A 19,021-nucleotide genomic window follows, 5' to 3' on the forward strand; every position below is an offset into this window, starting at 1 on the left:
ATGCTGAGTCTCTTTTGCTTTTTAATTTTTGGAAAACAAAAAATTGCAGTCATAATTGGAATAACATTGTAAGCAAAACTATAAAACTACTTTTCATATAAACTGAATATCAAACAAATAAAAAATGGGATTAATACAATGCCCCCAAGTTTGTTTTCAGATATGTCGCACTATGCAGTTTATCCTCTAGAAAAATTATGCTTCGTTCCCAGAATGAGAATTAGATTAAGCAATATGACACTTCGTTTGAAGAATACACTCCAAAGAAAGGTACAAACATTTGTTCCCTGCATTTCATTTTTATCAGATTGATGATAGCAAAATTCTGGAAAGTGAAGAAGCGACACTGAGTCAGGAGAAAAAGAAAAGCATCAGTTAACTGACTGACAGTGGAAAATGACAAAAAGGACAAGCTTTGGATGAATACAGTACTAAAAAAAGTATTCTTTAGTATTTTTTTGCCATGAAAGACAATTCATGATCTGTTGGATGAAGCAGGCTCTCTTGGCTTAATTATGAGGATGGGCTATGACAGCTCATTTGATTTGATTTGATGATGCACTTCCGATTGCTCTCTAAGCCTGTGTAATCTCAACATATGGAAACTCAGGAAGAAGTTGAAAAACTGCTGATGCAATTTTTGCACTGTCATTTATTGCAGAAAATAACCCATGGCATGCAGAGTACTGTTATGATCATCCCTTCAACCTTATTATTATTTTCAACCATGTGATGCTGAATTCAACCTTCTATATTGGTAGTTTCTTTAAAAAAAATCATGATAAGAAAAAAATGAAGTTAATATTTACAGAAGGATGTGTATAATTCAAAGAAAAATCTGAAATAAAAATACCAGAGTGAAAACACAACAGATTGTAGAGCAGATTTTTAATTTTAAAGAATAGGGTCCACCAGTGACTCCTCATGTGCTACAAATTTGCGCATGGAATAAAATTCACATTAATTAAATAATTAAAAATCTATTCACAAAATAATTCATGATGAAAAAATGTCATCATCAAATAAGTTTAACCAGTCTTCTAACATGTGATCAGAAATGTAATCATATGTTCATTACTATTATTGTTATTACTAAACTCCAACATGTGTCCTTGTCCCATTGGCACACCCCGTATGGAAATGGTACGTTCCTTATCATTTACGTTTTATTTTTCCCCTTCAAGTAGTGTATTTGGTTCAATGTACTGTACTGTATGATCTGAGTGTCAAACCTAACTTCAGTATTGCTGAATTTTACTGCCCCTGGTGGCCAAAGGTTATACTACAACATCATTTAAAGACAGAGGAGACCACAGTCCGGCTCCCACCCATAGAGGGCAGCACTCAAGAGAAGAACTTTACTCCCGACAGGGGGCGAGGAAGAATTGTTTGCTTTTACGGAATGGACTAAATTTGTTGTTACAAAGACTCTGTGATACATTGGAGTAAGTCGTTTTTTTTATTTCTTCATTCAATTGTTATACTGGCTTGAAATGTTCTGAATAAATGCCTTGTACTGGATTTTAATACAGCTTGTATAAAGCTTATTTTATAACTACCTGCAACGTAAAGCTGACATGTAAGCTAACCTCAACGTAGCTAGCCACCTGATCCAAGGCGACGTCTTCAGGTCAAATCCCATGTAAATAAGATCGTAGAGCAAAACATTGTAACATTTATGATTGTTGTTAGTATGTGACTAATCTAAGTCACAATTATTCTCCTAAAAGGCAGAGAAAACCTGTACATTGATTAACAGTAATTGTTAGATTCTGTTACTGTTACAGTACTTGTGTGACTAGTTGATCGATAACCGATCCCTTCACTGATGTGAATGTGGAACGTTTGGGTCGCAGCCCCTAAAGCTTCAGGAGTGTTTCCTTCCTCAGGTTAATGTCTTCACCAGTTCAGACGGATGAAGATGAGGTGGAAGAAGTGGAGTTTGTGTCAGTAAGTAATAAATCAACAATCAGTTCAAAAATCATTTCAGTCAAGAGTAACTCCATGAATGAACCATCTAGAAATAAGATTTGATGTTAGATCAGGGAAACATCTATATTATCCTTTGTATGGAGTTTCTGTAATTGTTCTGTTTGATCCAGTTATTGCACAAACACTGATAAATATAATATATTTCCTGTAAACATAATATATAAGAAGGGTAGAATCACTTTGTTTCAAGCTGTGAGTGATGCTACCACATGTTATGACTGTACATGATGACTATGACACCTATACTGATCAGCCATAATATTTAATCACTGACCGGTGAAGGGAATGAAACCGTTTATCTCTTTATCGTAGCAGTTGATAGTGGCTTAGATATATTGGACCATAAGTTAACATTTTTTCCTCAAAGTTATTGTGTTAGAAGCATGAAAAATGGTGGAGTGTAAGGATTTGAGCAAATCTGACAAGAACAAAATTGTAATGGCTAGATGGGTCAGAACCTAACACCTCCAAAACTACTGCTCTTCTTCCTTCTTCCGTGGTCTGTTACTCCTGATCTGCAGTGGTCTGTAGATTCTGGTCTGCAATGGTCTGTATCTCCTACTCTTCAGTGGTCTGTAGCTAGTGATCCACACTGGTTTGTTGCTTTTGATCTGTAAGTCCTGGTCTGCAGTGGTTTGTAACTCCTGGTGTGTAATGGTCTAGCTTCTTGTCTACAATATTCAGTAACTCCTGGTTTGCAGTATCAATCAAAAGTCTGAGGAAGGAAATGAATTGTTTGTCATTTATGAGACTGCAGGATGTCAGGATGCCCGTGCTGACCCATGTTCGCCAACAAGTGTTCACCAATGTGCACAGGCGCATCAGTGATCCGTGGAGCAAAGAAAGAAGTGGCCTGGTTTGATGAATCACATTTTCTGTTCATCACGTGGGTTGCTAAGTGCTTTTGTGTTGCTTAGCTGGAGAGTAGATGTCAAAGAGATCCAGCATGTGCAGAAGCCGAAGCAGTGGAGGGAGTTTGATGCTTTGGGCAATGTTCTGCTGGGAATCATTGGGTTCTGTCATCCATGTGGACGTTATGTACAGTCTTTCTAGCTATTGTTGCAGACCATGTCCACTCATATCCTAGATGGTGGTCTAACTGAGCCGCTTTAGGAGGTGCTGGACAAACAAATCTGTTCCATGGAGACCTCATCTCACAACAAGCAGGCTCTGCTGCTTCTTAATGTCTTGGTGCCAGATACCACAACACACCTTCAGAGGTCTTACACCTCAAAGGGTCAGGGGGACCTAAATGATATTTGGAAGGTGGCCTTAATGTAATTGCTGATCGGTGTGTCCCCTCATCTTTTGCAGGGCATGTTAGTATTAATAATTAACGTCACAATGTGTTAAATGTCATTAAATGTTCTGCATTTGCTTTAGGAGGGCCCTGTCAAACCAGTATCGGAATGTATCGATCTTACAAGCAATAGCGAGGATGAGGGATGTTCATCAAGCACCGTGAGTGGCTGACAAGAACGCTCTTTTTATTTAATAATGTCAATAACAGAGTTTTTTCTGACATTGTCACGTCTTTTATCCTCTTGTAGCTGGAAGATAAAATTACCTGCCATAAAGCCAGAGTTACATCTACCCTGGAAAGACTAGCACAGAAGGTCGCTCAAGAGAAACAACAAAGAGCAAACAAATGTAGAGCTTTCAAGGTAAAGTTTCTGTTTGTAGTCTGTTTGACATCTATACTGGTGATGGACAGGTGAACTTGTATTAATTCTATTGGCTCTACTTCAAATCAAAATCACTACAAACTATTATAACTGTTAGTGGTCACCACAGTGTGCCATCCGTATTCCATTTTAGATGGACACTCATATCTGTTTGGCAGTTTTTTATGTCGGATGCCCTTACCACTACAACCCTCTGCATTTATCCAGACTTGGGTCCGGCCTCGAGTTAACACTGGATTGTGACCCTGTAGGGCTGCAGATGTCAGGGAGTGAACCCCAGGCAGCGTCCACAGAAAGCATGCTCTACCACTGCGCTACATCCAATTTATTAACAACCTTGTCCTTGACTTAAATGCTCCATAAATTAACTTTTCATGTTGTTTGTATGTGGAGTCCAGTTGGAAGAACAGCTCTAACTTGTTGGATGAATGGATAACTTAAACCACAACCTCAATGAAGAATGTCTGTGTATTTACTCCATACATCAGTTTAACATAGAAAACAAAGACTATTACTTTAATATAATATTTATTTATTTGACAAAAACGTTTGTAGAGATGGTAGGACATTTTTTGTTCTGTCTTTTTAGGAGAGGCAGATGCTTCAAAAAGCTCACGGACAGAGGGAGCTGGCTTTTAGCTCAGGAGCTGGATCTAATCAGGAAGCAAAGCGCTGTGTTGACATGTGGTTAAAGATGCCAGGTACTTCCCCAGAATCCTATTCCATAATAGCTGACATTGTCACTGTCAACAGACCATCTTTTACAGCGTTTTCTGTTATGTTTTAAATTTTTACTAATACTATCTTGTACTGCTGCATGTATTCAATAAACTGTTGTTGTTGGGTTGTTGTTGTTTTTTTTGTGGTATCTTGAGGTGTCAAACCTGGAGGTGTTAGTTCTGGTTTTAGAAGACAAGTTTTTCTTCCTGGAAAATCATCAACCAGACACACTTGTCCCGTAATAAGTTGCGGTCGAGTTTTTGACAATGTGCCCCTCCTCGATGGGCACCTAAAAAGGTAAGCTTATATCCTATAAGTATAATTAGAGCAAATGTGTATGATTATGGGATATTTTATTCTACAATGTCATTTGTGTAGGTTTGATCACTCTCCTTGTGATCCAACCATCAGCCTAAAAGGATGTCCTTCTGAGTTGTTTGCCTGTGCTGCCTGTGGTCAACACTTTCTAACAAAAGATGAATGGAAGATACATCTTGAGTCCAAGGTTTGTGAGCTTTCCTGACTGTGTTAAATATCATCACTCCAGAGAAGAAACATGTAGCAACTCTTTTTCTTGTGTTACCAGGTGTCGTCCTCCACTCCCGGTAGCCACAGCCTTACCCAGACCTACCAGCGCATTGTGTGTTTTGCCTGTCCTGCCTGCTACCTCTTCTTCAACCTCCGTGATGAGTGTCTTAAACACATGTTGGACAAAAACCACTTTTCTGAGTCACTTGCCATGAATGGTAAGGTTTATTCAATGTTTTCACCTCTTGTACATCATTATTAAAACTAGAGAAGTCCAGGTCAAGGACTGATGATTGCAAGAAAGGGGAAAGATAGTTATAAAGCAGTGATGTTGAACAATTTTCTGATTTCATCTGTGGAACTCTAGAGACGTCTCACCAGACAAATTTGCACTTTTACCATAGTAAAGACAATAGTTATTAAATATAATTATTGTATGAACAACATATTTGTATCTTTATTTTTCTCTTCCTCAAGAAACCAGGGAAAGAGCGCTGCCTGTTCCCATCCCACAATACGTGAAGAACCACCTCATCAGTTTGTGCAAGAGTGTGAAGTTCAGAGTTCAATGTTCATTGTGTTACAAAATACTGACCTCACATCATACAGCTCAGGCTCACTTTAAGTATGTTTTAGGATTTAATCTTTTTAAAATGTTCATATAGCAGATATTAGATTTGTGTTTGTTTAATTGCACTGATTGTTGCTTTTCCTTTCTTTTTTTCTTTTTTTGACAGTGTGCAATGCAGACAAGGTTGTGCTGTGGCAAAAGCTGATAAGACAGTAACGGAAGTAATGAAAGAACTACAAGTACGAGGACAGTGTACCCTCTGCTGTAAGCTCTTCTTTCGAGAAGCTGATATTGAAAGTCATAAGAGGTTGACCCAACATGACGTGGAAGTCAACCGAACAATGGAGAAAGCGGTACTTCAGCACTGCAGGTTTAGAGGAGCTCAACAGACATGGGAAGCGTCTGAGGTACAGAGAGAAAATCAACATTCTTTTCCAAAGAGAAACAGCAAGAGGAGCAACTGTTTAGAATCTCCAGCCAAACGACAGAGACTTGGCGCGAGTCTGAATGTCAGCAGTCAGAATAATTTGACAGCATGGCGCTGCGAGTGTGGTCTGCAGTTCGTTGAAAAAGCTGCAGCCACCAAACACCTCCTGGCTGTGAATCAGATTTTCCATCAGTGCGGCGTGTGTGGCAAACACATGGGAGAATCTTCAATTGCCCGACTGCACATGAGTCGCTTTCACGGTGGCGCTCATCTCTCCAACTTCCTCTTCTACTGCCGCAAGTGCAAAGTTGAAATGCCTCAGTATGAAGACGCCTTATCGCACTTGTCACAAAATCACAGCGGACACACTTACTTCAGCGAACAGGAAGTCAGCGAGGAGGCCTTCACCACTTTTGAGGCAAAGTTATCGAACAGCAAATTAAATTCATTCTCTATCCCATCCACAGTCAAGCAGGAAACTGTAGAGAAGAGTCCCTTAAAAACAGAGCAGACCTGGATGTGCAGGATGTGCGAGGACGTGTTTGACTCGGAAGATGACGTCCGCCAACACTGCAGTGACGTCAGCAGTCACAGCTATCAGAGATACATGTGTGGACACTGCCCTCAGAAGTTCTTCAAAGAGTCCACCATACGCAGGCATTGTATGAATGAGCACGACGGGCAGATCAAGAGCCACCATTACTGTGGCCTCTGCGACAGCATGCAATTTGAATCTGAGGGTGAATTTTTGGAGCATTATGAAAGAGTTCACAGTAAGGACTACTACTGCATAGAGGAGGGTGAAGGCGTTCAGCCTTCAGTTACTGAAAGCACCGGCCAGCTTGTATGCCCATGCATGGGCTCAGAAAAGAGACGAGAGGAAATGAAGGCTACATACACACAATGCATGAGGGATCTGGCACATGAAGAAAAATGTCAATACGTGTGTCCTCCGTGTAATGTATCAGTGCCTTCCTATGCTCAGATGAAGACGCATGTTCACGTAAAGCACCCAGCTCTGAACCTGGATAAGACCTTTGAAATAGAATGCAAAATTTGCCAGGAGAGCTACAGAGATGTACCGAGTTTCCATAAACATTATCACTTCCTGCACTGTTCACTGGAACCCTGCGTGAGCTCCAGGACTCAGAGCAGAGACACCAAAGCAGAACCTACCTCTGTAAAAGTAATAAATGCCATGGAGATCAATCCACACTCCAAAGGTAATAAAGCAGTTCTCTATTTTTACTTTTATCAGCTACCTAAATCCAACATTTAATTCTGTTTTTTATATTGTAATTTCAGAAATCGATGATGAGACACTGGTGAAATTTTTGAACATGGAGCAGACCAACAAAGAGACTGAAACACGTGATGGTAGGCAACACAAAATATAAATAAACTACTGACTTCCGAACACGCCCGCTCAGACATTTTGCTGCAGGTCTTCCAGCCCCTTTAGGCTGTATTCCATTTGAAATTAAGGGAAGCTGCGCTCCTCTGTAGGAACCCCACCCCCACCCCTTCGCTTCACGTCCTCATTTCCTCTCCTCCAGATTGAAGCCATTTTTCATGCTTTGATATGCACTTAAGATCCTCTGATGGAGACTGAAACAAACAAACATTGCACTTGTTCATGTAATGAGAAAATAAAACTTTGAGTTGCATTTCTATGTTTCATTTTTTTTACTGGCATTACAATTGAATGGAGTAAGTGGAACAAACAGTATCGTCGTATATCTTTTGACCAACTAAAGCCCCAGTGATGGAGCAGTGACGTGATGTCACATGTAGACAGCTGCTGTTCCTCTATCTGACATCCCGAATTGTGCTGAACTTTGTGAAATATTTTGTTAATATGCTGCTTGTCTCCTTAATGGGTATGTGTCCATGACTGGATTAGGAAGGCCTGGTTTGACTGAGTACAAAACTACTCAGATTGAGATTTAGTGAAAACAGTAAAAGGCATCCAGGGTATGGTGAACTTTTTCTCTATTGTGTATCATATCTGTCAGGCTGCTTTCAGCACTTTTAAAAGTTTCCACACACAATGGTGGTAGTAAGATCACAGCACAGAAAATTTGTTCACCTCTTCACCTCAAGATCTTCATCTGAATGATGTATTTCTTGACCCCGTCAGCCCAAACTACTGACTGGGATCTCTGCTTCATCTTGTTCATTGTGTTCTGTTACAGATGATGAAGACAAGATGAATAGTATGTCTGAAGAGGCAAGAGAGTCAGCAGGTGAGTGCCTTGGGTTTTAAACTGACTCTGAATTAAGAAATCCCAAATTTATTTCAGAACCTTGCAGTTTATTTGATATGTTACTCAATGATTCCTTTTTGAGTCAAAATCACACAGATTATGTTGGCTGTAGTAAAGGTGAAAATTGGATGCAGTTGTCCTCTAAAAGGACCATATTTTATGACCAGACAATATTTCATGTATAATGTAGCACTAGGTTCATGTGCATTTTTACAGCAGAGTGTAAAATAGTGGTGTCAAAGTTCCAGTATTCTATTTAGACTCGGTGTAATCTGACTCTCAAATTGTACTCTCTTTCCTCCAGAATTAGAAGAAGCTCTTCAAAGAAGTCTTCTGGAGTTTTAAGGACCTAATGGGTCATAACACAATGTTCATCAAACATTGTTTTGAGGGTTTTTTTGTAGCAGATATTTGTGTTCTGAATAAATTCAATAAATGTTAGCTGATGCTTTATTTGTCTATGATTTTGTTTATCATCAAGAAAGTGGTTGATTTTCTGCAGCTTCTGATGTGAAGACAACCTTTTGGTATGTTGACAGTTTCTATAGATGGCCCAGATGACACTGCAAATACTACAGCTGACCTTTGAACCTCTGTGCTGACGGCTCTCATGACTCTGGTGTTGCTGCAGACTTGAAGTCTAGTGCATTGAATGCACCAACAGGTGGCCTAAAAGTGTAGGGCCACCTGTTGTGTGGAAAATTCTGTTTCCTTTGTGCTGATGTCAAAGTCATTTGTGCACAATTGATGGACAACAGTGACAACAACCAAGTACTGAAGTACCTTTTGCTTTTTGAGAACTTTCATAATAAGAAAACTTAGAATTTTGTTTTTATTGTTAAAAGTTTTAGGAGAACTCGATGAGTGGGTCTATAGTCTCATGAGTTTCCAGGGGTGAAATGTGGAAAAGCATTGCTTTTAAAAATCTAATTAACAAGTCAGGGTTGTTGAAAGTGTTTCATGTTCATTTTTGTTCCTGTGATTCAGATTGTCTAACTGTAATGATTTTTACTTGAAAATAAAACCTTAAAATCTTCACTGGTGGATGATTACGCGTGAAGACATTCCCGTGGACCCTGTTGACGCAGCCAGCGGCCTCTGGGGGGGTCTCCTGACCAGATATTGTGAACCACCCCTCTGGTGTCCTCGGGAAGCTTCTGCGGGGACTGAAGGAAGTTGCAGCCCATGTTAGGTAATGTTTCCCCTGAGCCACTGAGGAGCCACAGCCGGACCAGTCAAGGCGCTGAACGCACACGGAGCGTGTTCCTCCAACACCGGATCAATAATCAATACTAGTAATCGATCATCGTTATGGCTCAAGCTAAAATACAAGCGAGAATGACCGAGTCTTCCACTGCCAAATTCAACAGAACGCTGTCCATGGCTGATCGCTCCGGAAGACTTCTGGAAAGTTTGGATCAGCTGGAAGTGAGGTAAGGATCGGGCCTCAAACGCGTGGGACGTGAATGTGCACCGGATGACACATCCATGATAGAACACATACCATTCATACTCATGTAATGTAAATGTAAAAGAGGAGAAAACATGTTTATTCTCTTCAGAAAATACATACACCGGGTGTCTGAACCTCGGTATCTCCATGCATCGGAGGATGGATCTGCTGTGACGCGTTATTGTCTCCGTTAGGGTGGAGGCTTTACGCGAAGCAGCATCGGCCATGGAGCAGGAGAGGGAGAGCATCCTGGAAATGCTCCAGTCCATCCAGACAGGACAAGAAATGCGAAACATCTGTGCGGGTGAGACTCCACTTGAATTTACAGTGAAAAACATCTATTCGCTTTACATTGTGGAGCATTCAATTAATTATTTTTATCCACTGGATAAATGACAAAGCAGTTCCAAACACAAATTCTTGTTCTATCTGTGGCTTGTTATGTAATCTGAAGTTATGTAATCTGACATAAACCGTAGAGTCAAGAAGTAGTCAGTTTTCTTTATGAACTAGAAGTGAACAAAACACTTCTTCCAAGGTTCAACAGTCCTTTTGAATTAAAATCAAATCCAGAAAAGTAGTTTATCTGCATGTACAAATTATTAAAATGAAGGATCTCAAATCTGACAACTCAATGAACTCAGTTTCAGCAACACTTAGGTACCATTCTGTGGATTAGTTCTGTGAAGATTCCCACACATCAAGGTGATGGTGGGTCTATGGGAGATCTTTATTCGGCAGAGATTTGTGCATTTTTATGTATCCATTAAAATTTTGATATCATGGCAATGAATTTTCTGTGAGCTCTTTACATTTACTTAGCTCTATATCACACTGATGTGTTTGGTACATTTGATAATATCTAGAACGCTAGGATAAAAACTATCAACTAAAATTTTTATTTTAAATTCTGTCCTTACCACAGAGGCAAATTCTAAGAAAAAACAACCACCACAACAACAAAAGAAATCTCTGGAGCATCTCCAAAAACATTCATTTAGTCAAATCCTTCCATAACTTTTTAGTGATCCTGTTAAGAGTAACCAACGATAGCAAAATCATGACATCACCAATCATGTGATGCATTGCCTGGAGAACTTCTGCTATGATGTATTGATGATTGCATTGATTTATTTCATGTTTTCTATCATCCAGGAGAGAAGGAGGAGTTAGAACTGACTGCAAACCGTCTCATGGGCCGTACGCTGTCGGTGGAGATCTCTGTTGGCACTATCAGAAATCCTCAGCAGGAGGAGGCACTACGCAAGGCCACATTCATAATTGATGAACTGGTAAAAAAAATACTGGATGACATGGACAGCGGCCGCAAGAGTCTGATGGCTTTGCACGCGGCCTGTGTGACCGAGGCCTCACCTGTCCCTGTCGACCAGACGTTTCAGGCTTTAGTGATTGGCTGTGCTCTGGAGGACCAGAAGAAGATCAAGCGGAGGCTGGAGACTTTGCTGAGAAATGTTGAAAATGCTGAGAAGAGCATCAAAATAATGGATCACCAAAAACTAGAGGAACCAAAATCCAATGGCTGTCAATAACATGTGGCAAATGATGTGTCTTAATGCTACTGACCGTACCACTGTATCATTGGGCCGCTCTGATCTGTCAGACTGTCCCTGCAGCAAACAAGTCCTTAAGGGGCCAAAAGTACAGTAAAGAAACAAACAGCATCATCTTCCTGAGACCACATTTTGCCCTCATGTTACTGTTGATTTAATCTATCCACCCAACAGTGTTCACATTTGCACAGTAAAAAGAAAAATATTTGATGCTGAGCAATGCAGTGTTTTATTAAAAAAACATCAAATCCAAGTAAAATAAATGTACTGTATTCGTCTCAACTTTTAGGCCAGACACTTGGTGAGGATCCTGGATGTGTTTACACTACCTCAATGTGTAGAGGAATCACAAATCACATGGATTTTAGTTCTTTTTTGCACAAAGCTGCTTTATGTCTGCTTGTTTGTCACAATAAAGACCTAAAACATTGTCTTTCAATATGTTGGCATGAAGTATTATGAAAGGCCACAATTACAAAACTGAAGTTTACACAATGAGCCAATGTCGAGTAAACAGTGGCAGCAACTAGTTTACGTATAAACTCTTTCATGATATATTATGTACCATTCTTTTCAAAAAATCAGTTCAGACATTTTCGGAGACTAACAGACCAGATAAATTTTTAACTCAGCCTACAGCAAAATCACAAGCATTACTTTTCCTTCAACCTGAGTATTCAAACTGTTCTTTTTTGCGCCTTCCATCACACCAAAAATTTAGTTTGACAAGTTTCCATGCAAATGGTTTTTTAAGAGTCCTTTCATTCACTTTCAGCCAATTGCACTCTTCAGTAAAGAGGATGAATGACATGTGGCTGACTCTGGATTAAGATTTTAGGTACAATATATCTTCCTCCACTGGATCACAATACGTATTTGACGATTCTCAGACATTACTGTCTTTCGCTGACACCATTAACAGTTGTGTACTTATTTGTAGTCCCTCTTGTCCTTATATCTGACCACATGCAATCAGATGTTGTTACTACTATGACTTGAAGTTGTTTAACGGATTGCATGGCAGAAGCATTGTGTCATTGAAATTGCACACAAGGACATCCAAGAAAAAAAGAGGTTGCTTTATTAATGTTAGATTACCATCAACCCACTCCCAACAAACAAAATCTTATATTCTGACAGTGAAATCCAACAGTATTGTTTTTGTCTGATCGATTTCCTTAATGTATCCAATAGTTTGATGAAGTCATGTGCGAAAAAGTAAAACGATAAGACACAGATTATTACAACACCTGAGTGGCAGCACATGAGTATGGTAAGTTTTAACTTGTGGTTCCTTAAGATTACATCCTCATCTTTGATAAAGTGCACTACATCCATTCAGTAAAAACAGAAAAAACGTAAAGTAAACTCAAAGTTACAAACGAGAGACAGTCTGAAAAATATGTACAGGTTTAGTGTGCGGGCAGTTTAACAGAGTTGCTCAGATTTAAACACTAGGTGGTGGAGCATGTGGACATGGAAAAGGCATTGTGGTGTTGCAAACATGCTTGGACATTCAATGTTGTGGGGAAAAGGCTTGCATGCAGTTACACAGCACTGTTTACACACAGCAAGATGAGAACACTTTCAACACGACACAATCGCAGTATCAGTGATGACATCTGCACATGTTCAGCACCAGTTGGTATTCTTGAAACAGACATTTAAGTTACTGTAATACCAGAAACTCGTGAAAATAAAAAAATTTTGAATGTGGGAAATGATTCAATTTCAGATTTAACTTTTCTTTTTGTAAAAAAAGGCAAAATCGAGTTCTGAAACAAATTCCCAGCACTGAATAAACAAACCATTATAAATTTGTGTCTCATAACCCAGTAAATTTCATATAAGTTATGGAGTCTATTTTACTGCCTTCATGATGTGAGAGGAAACAATAGTTCTGGATATTGAAGCACACACAAAATATAAGGTACAATCTTCCTATCCTCTGAGAGCAACAGAGACGGGGACAGACTCCACCACCATTTTTCAACTTTATGGCCCCAATCCGGAATAAAAGGACAAGCTGATATTTCATGAAGAGTGATTGGATGCTATAGAAGCCAAACACACAGTCACAAACATATTGTAACATGTTTAGTGTTTGAAATGTACAGGAGTTTAAAAATGGATGCTGATACCTTCAACCTCATGCTGACACTCAGAAAGCTGGGCCAAAGTTCAAGAAAAGCTCAGTGCGATAAACATAGTGCTATAAGTGGCTATGATGAGAGGTGACCAAGTGAACACATGTTTTATGTCACCAAGTACAGAACCTTTCAAAAGTCTTTAAGATTCAGTTGTGCAAACAAGTGCTGTGAGCAGACTCTTCTGTATCAGTTTGGAACTATTAATTGACTTTTGGTTAGAAACAGGAGCACTTTCCACTAATTTAATCTTAAATCCATACTGCAATATTTCACTAAATCTCAGAAAAAAAGAGTACATTTTGGCACTATGTCAACACTTCAGTTACAATATCACTCAACACTGTTAGATTCGTACAAAAATTCCTCAGAGAGTGAACTCTGGATTCAATAAAGTTTCTTCCAGGATAAACAGCATAGTTTGAACCATATTCTGTTGAGTTAGAAAAATATGGTACAAAATAATGTGTGTATCTTCTACAATGCATGCAAACATACTGTATTGCACAGTTGAAATGTCAAGGACAGAATAAGTTACTGTCATGTCATTTTTAGGGCATCATTAAATTCATATAAACAACAAACATGCACTGTAGTTGCAGTTGTTGCTTTTAATTAAGGCAACCACAAGGACGACTCAAGAGTGTATAAACGTTGGTTTTGTAGTGAGATCAATGACGAATAACTGGATATGAATCAAAGAAAATCCACCCATCAGTATGTGAAAACAACTTAAATTCAAATTAAGGAAAAAAGGTTTTTATAGGTTTGTAATAGTATTTCCCAGTCAGTGAGGTCTTTGGTATTCAAATGTGTCAACCTCCACAGAATATAACATTGACCAATGTACTCACAGAAACAAGTCAAGCCACCACATGAAATGATTTATCTAGAGCAGGCTGCAACTTCCGAAAGGGTTTTTACTCTTCTTGGTCCGTTGTTTGTTAGGTCGCAAAGTGATGACTTCTCTGCCATTGCTGGAGCTCTGGCTGCAGACATTACTACTTATGGTATTAAAAACACCTTGAGGAGAACACAGGTTATGAGTAGTATCACCCATACAGAAGAAAAATGAGGTGTGACAAAAAAAGTGATGAACAGACTTTTACCTATTTTATTGCTTGTTGAATGGACAACGTCTGTCTCCTCTGCTGTTTGTTGTTTGAGTCGCTGAAGATACTTGTCAGCTAAGTACCTGAAGACTAAAGGAAAGATCAGCAGAAGTGTTATGATGGAAACATTCAGACTCCTTCACTTTGACTACCTGTGCACACTTCTAATCACTCACCCTCCACGACATTGAGATCCTCTTTTACTGAAGCTCGATAAAATCTCAGCTTCAGCCTTTTAGCCAAAGCTTCTGCCTCCTCACTAAAGTAGTAAAGTCACAGAAAAGAAAAAAAACACACATTGCTGTATTAACTGTTTAGTCATAGGTCAAGGCGGATGACCGCCCTCCAGAGCCTGGGTCCTGCCTGGAGTTTCTTCCTCAATGAGGGAGTTTTTCCCTGCCACCGTCGCTTATGCTTGCTCTGGAGGGCATTGTTGGCTTTCTATCTGTAACGCGCTTTGAAATATCTTCAGATATGATTAAGCGCTACTTACATAAAAGTTGAATGATTGACTGATTGATAACGAAGTGTGCTATGTCTTCTTTATATTGCTTACTTCTGAATAACAGTGTCTTCCAGCAGGTCAATCTTGTTCTGCACTAGAACTGTGGGAACGTCTCCGACCTCTGCCTCCACCTTCTCCCTCCAGCTGTCGATTGCTTGAAATGAATCCCTGTCTGTGGTGGAGAAGACTAGCACACATGCCTGGGCACCTGGAATGGGAGACAGGACACCAACTTGTCATTTATATAAGTCTTCATTCTATTAAAAACATTGACATTTCATGTCATGAAAACTCGGGTTCTACTTTGACCATTGCCACGAGACAGTCATAGTCCATGTGAATGCCACACAGCCAGTCAACCATAAAATCTGTGGCATTTAAAAACCTCAGCGGTCAGTGACACAAAGCAGCAGTGTTATACCCGTCAAATGTGAGATCTTACCACGGTAGTAGGCCTTGGTGATAGCATCAAACTCCTCCTGCCCAGCGGTGTCCCACAGCATCAGTCGCACTTCCTCATCGTTCACACTACAGCAACAAGGAGACACGCTAGAGTCATTTCTCAACAGCATCAATCCCACTTTATTTTTTATTTCTGTTGTGTCTGTAAATGTTTCCCACATCTGCAGCTCTAATGCCTGCACTCCAAGCTTTTCTCACATTTTTCTTTGAAAATAAGTTACAGAAACATAGGTGTGCCTGGTCAATGCTGAATAAAGCCTCAAATCAAGAGTATAGTAATGATAGCTGAAACACAAGCCCTGCAGTAGCAAGTTACTTACAGTATCTGCCTTTCCAGAAAGTCTACTCCGATGGTCTTTTTGTAGTCCTTTGTGAAGACGCCCTTGCAGTAACGTTGGATCATGCTAGACTTGCCGACAGCTCCATTGCCAACCACAACCACCTTGATGGCCACTTCCATGTCCTCCTCCAACATGGCTGCACGTCAGGCTGATTTTCTCAGTTCCACTCAGTAATGTAACAAGAACACCTGTGAATGTGTATAATAAACAAAACACAATTGTTTGACATGTCTTATTAAACATATCTAGCAGTAAAAGCAATCTGAACACATGTCAGACCTTATGATATAAAAATCCAAAACATTAAGGCAGTAATTACAAATAGGTTTAATCTACTCAATATACTTGTTGCTTTAGAGATCCAAAATTTATACTGTTTGGGTTTGACATTCTGTCTTCTGTTTAGTTTTTCTAGGGTGAAATGATTGTAAATACATTATTAACACTAGATGCATACATAGTGTGCTGTCATCTGTCAAAGAATTAAAAACTAAGTGTTTAGATCAAAAATATTTCCAAACTTGTGACTATCAAAACCCAAATTTAGTTACCTAAAGGAGAGAGCGGGGCTCTGTCTGAGCCCAAGGATGAAATATGAGGCATTATTGCAGTTGGGGACGTTCAATTTACCATTTCCATGAAGAACATACATTCTGTGCAGATGGACGATGACTGGACTAGACTCAGAACAAATACACAAAATGGCCTTTGCGTATTTGCGCTGAGTTTCTTACTCTTTGCGGTCAACAGAAATAATAGCAACCCACCTCACACACTCTGTACCAAGCAAAAGAGAATCACAGCCAGGCACAGGTGATATTTATCAGGCAATTAGACACTCGTGCACCAACACACCCACGCATACAAGCCACACCCACATACACAAGCCACACCCACACATGCAAGCCACACCCACACATGCAAGCCACACCCACACATGCGAGCCACACCCACACATACAAGCCACCCAAATAAGTAACACAAATTTTGTTTTCCAACAACCAAATAATTATGATACAAATAAATTTAAACAATTAGTTGTGCTCATTTTTGTCATTAATAGGAATATTTTTCAATCCTTTTGTCAAATAAATATTTAAAACTCAAAACTACCAGAGTCTACAAGACAGATTCTTCTGTTTGGTTGAGAGTCCAATCTCCTTCAGCATAAACATCTATTTAACTTTACAAATCTGAATGCAGCTATTAAGGATGTATGGGGTTTATTCTAGTGAGGTGCATCACATGTTGAAGTGACAACTATTATGTGTCTATAGGTGTCTGTGCTCTCATTGAACTCACGGTTGTAAATTTTACAAGGAATTTGTTTGGAGCAAACGTGAAATGTGTTTATTCTTCCATTAGCACTGGCAGCAGACTCTTCTACAGTTCTATGTGTGTAGCTGCTCAGTGCAATGCTAAACAACATACTGTGTGAAAGCTGTTCCTAGTCAACACTGACAACCTACTGTGTGACTGTCTGGATTTGAGTCATACAATATCTGACGCCATTCATTGACTATAATTGCTGCAGTTGTTACAACATGAATTCGTGACATATTTAAAAACTACATTCTTTTTAACTAACATTCCAAGATTTATTGTTATACTCTATTGTTGATTTTTACTTAAATGTGGGAAGTTATCTGTGCATATCCATAAACTGTATTTGGCAAAATTAACCATGGGATGAAATAAAGCCATGAACACACATTACTAAACTTATTAAATGCAATTGTCTCCTCTACAAGAAGATGGGTGTATGGATGTATGGATGCTTGTACCAGCAATGACACTGTTGGATAATTAATTACTTACCTTCTGTAAAATGTATGATACATGATCTGACAATACAAAACAGTCAGACTTCTCATATAATGTCTAAATATCTTATTATACCATCTAAGAATAAGTTTCTGTCTGATACATAATACACCGTAAACCCTAGGTAATTCTCTATCACATGGCTACATAGATAGTCTTCCTCTCTAGCATTATTTGGTGGTGGTGGGGGGTTCTAGAAATTATGATATATTATCTCATTATCATTAGTATCCACTTGTCAAAAACATATAACAGAATTGAATACACCCATTTTACATAACATGGTACCAGGGTTTCCCAAGGATTGCAATAACCATATAAAATTAACGTTAGTAGATAGATATAATACACTTCTTCTAGACAATGTCATCTAGATAATTTTCCCAGGCCTAAAAGCAGGTCACAGCTAGTCAAAATCTTTACACAAAGAGAAAGAAAATAAGATAATGCCATGAAATGTAATATCTCCTTTCTGATGACGCTCGAAATAGTGTTTTCAAAGTCTGTGATGGGTGTTAGAGTCAACTTTTCATTCCGTGTGATCTCCTCTTATCAGAATTGGCCAAGGTGTGACCTATTGGAAGAGATGCTGGAAAATGTTCAGGTGGCAAGTCATGGGTAACTATTGTTAAGTGACGAAATAAACTCAGTTTAGTAATTGCCTTACCTGCAAAACCACGTTTCGGTCAACATTAGGTAAGCAAACAAGTTGTCTAACCCACAATCACATAACTCCTGTGGTGCTCCTTTGCTCGTGACTGATGCTAAGGTTACTTAGCTATGGTTAGCCGCTTTTCACAGAAAAAAAAAAGCCTTGCCCTCCACTCCTTAATGGCGTATAACTTGTGACTGCGCACATCGAATGTTCGCAAGCTCAGACTGACATGTATATTTAAACAACTTCAACAACTAGGTTATATGTGTGACAATTCTAGGAGGAAAAAGACTTGCTGCCTTTACGTTCCAGCTAACTACAGTGCTGTACATTGCGCATGAGAGCAGCTAAGTAGGCAAATGGCTCGCTCGCCCGTGTCTGTTGCTAGGCTGCAGAGACAGAGACGACACGACACAAGATAGTTACCTGACTTCGACTTCCTCATTCTTTTTTCAAATCTTCTGTTGGGTCAGAAGACCTCATTTAAAATCCACTTTTGTATCCACTTTTGTGTGCTTTTCAAAATAGAATATGTGATGCAACCCACATAAATCAGATGAATGTAGCCGCAAGAGGACACAAGCCAGTGTCTTATTTTGCCGGTCCCAAGCCTGGATAAATACAGAGGGTTGCGTCAGGAAGGGCATCCGGCATAAAACTTTTGCCAAATCAAAGATGCGAATCAAACCTATGACTTCCATACCGGATCGGTCGAGGCCCGGGTTAACAACGACCGCCATCGGGGCATTTGACCTACAGGG

General features: G+C 39.5%; 3 protein-coding genes across 4 annotated transcripts; 2 read left to right on the forward strand and 1 right to left on the reverse strand.

Moving 5' to 3' along the window:
- The first annotated feature begins 1,346 nt into the window (after window positions 1-1,346).
- Window positions 1,347-9,159, forward strand: znf451 (zinc finger protein 451). 2 transcript variants are annotated; one of them, XM_068327052.1, is made up of 13 exons: window positions 1,347-1,445; window positions 1,890-1,950; window positions 3,376-3,453; window positions 3,543-3,656; window positions 4,267-4,378; window positions 4,553-4,694; window positions 4,776-4,902; window positions 4,984-5,143; window positions 5,403-5,550; window positions 5,663-7,146; window positions 7,229-7,300; window positions 8,119-8,169; window positions 8,730-9,159. In XM_068327052.1, the coding sequence occupies exons 2-13, from the start codon at window positions 1,894-1,896 to the stop codon at window positions 8,777-8,779; spliced, it is 2,595 nt and encodes an 864-aa protein (XP_068183153.1). In that variant the 5' UTR covers window positions 1,347-1,445; window positions 1,890-1,893; the 3' UTR covers window positions 8,780-9,159. The 2 variants fall into 2 exon arrangements, with proteins under 2 accessions (XP_068183153.1, XP_068183154.1); XM_068327053.1 differs by having other exon boundaries at window positions 8,495-9,158.
- A 203-nt stretch (window positions 9,160-9,362) lies between these two features.
- On the forward strand, window positions 9,363-11,989 carry bag2 (BCL2 associated athanogene 2). The gene is made up of 3 exons (XM_068327055.1): window positions 9,363-9,623; window positions 9,838-9,947; window positions 10,799-11,989. Exons 1-3 carry the CDS (start codon window positions 9,502-9,504, stop codon window positions 11,191-11,193), a joined length of 627 nt encoding a protein of 208 aa, XP_068183156.1. The 5' UTR covers window positions 9,363-9,501; the 3' UTR covers window positions 11,194-11,989.
- A 283-nt stretch (window positions 11,990-12,272) lies between these two features.
- On the reverse strand, window positions 12,273-18,635 carry rab23 (RAB23, member RAS oncogene family). Its single transcript, XM_068327054.1, has 7 exons — window positions 18,273-18,635; window positions 15,761-15,969; window positions 15,421-15,506; window positions 15,030-15,186; window positions 14,650-14,732; window positions 14,471-14,563; window positions 12,273-14,384 (listed from the first exon to the last, which is right to left on the reverse strand). Exons 2-7 carry the CDS (start codon window positions 15,913-15,915, stop codon window positions 14,251-14,253), a joined length of 708 nt encoding a protein of 235 aa, XP_068183155.1. The 5' UTR covers window positions 15,916-15,969; window positions 18,273-18,635; the 3' UTR covers window positions 12,273-14,250.
- Between the last annotated feature and the right edge of the window lie 386 nt (window positions 18,636-19,021).

This window comes from Antennarius striatus, chromosome 11 (assembly GCF_040054535.1).
Source record: "Antennarius striatus isolate MH-2024 chromosome 11, ASM4005453v1, whole genome shotgun sequence".
Classification (NCBI taxonomy): domain Eukaryota; kingdom Metazoa; phylum Chordata; class Actinopteri; order Lophiiformes; family Antennariidae; genus Antennarius; species Antennarius striatus.

Bases quoted from the DNA above. Each gene is read 5' to 3' on its own strand.
- znf451 (XM_068327052.1), top strand. From the start codon at position 1,894: ATGTCTTCACCAGTTCAGACGGATGAAGATGAGGTGGAAGAAGTGGAG. The intron at 4,695-4,775 runs GTAAGCTTATAT...TCATTTGTGTAG, and splicing joins CTCGATGGGCACCTAAAAAG to GTTTGATCACTCTCCTTGTG. The intron at 7,301-8,118 runs GTAGGCAACACA...GTTCTGTTACAG, and splicing joins AGAGACTGAAACACGTGATG to ATGATGAAGACAAGATGAAT.
- bag2 (XM_068327055.1), top strand. From the start codon at position 9,502: ATGGCTCAAGCTAAAATACAAGCGAGAATGACCGAGTCTTCCACTGCC. The intron at 9,624-9,837 runs GTAAGGATCGGG...TGTCTCCGTTAG, and splicing joins TTGGATCAGCTGGAAGTGAG to GGTGGAGGCTTTACGCGAAG. The intron at 9,948-10,798 runs GTGAGACTCCAC...TCTATCATCCAG, and splicing joins AATGCGAAACATCTGTGCGG to GAGAGAAGGAGGAGTTAGAA.
- rab23 (XM_068327054.1), bottom strand. From the start codon at position 15,915: ATGTTGGAGGAGGACATGGAAGTGGCCATCAAGGTGGTTGTGGTTGGC. The intron at 15,507-15,760 runs GTAAGTAACTTG...TTGTTGCTGTAG, and splicing joins TTTCTGGAAAGGCAGATACT to TGTGAACGATGAGGAAGTGC. The intron at 15,187-15,420 runs GTAAGATCTCAC...CTCCCATTCCAG, and splicing joins CACCAAGGCCTACTACCGTG to GTGCCCAGGCATGTGTGCTA.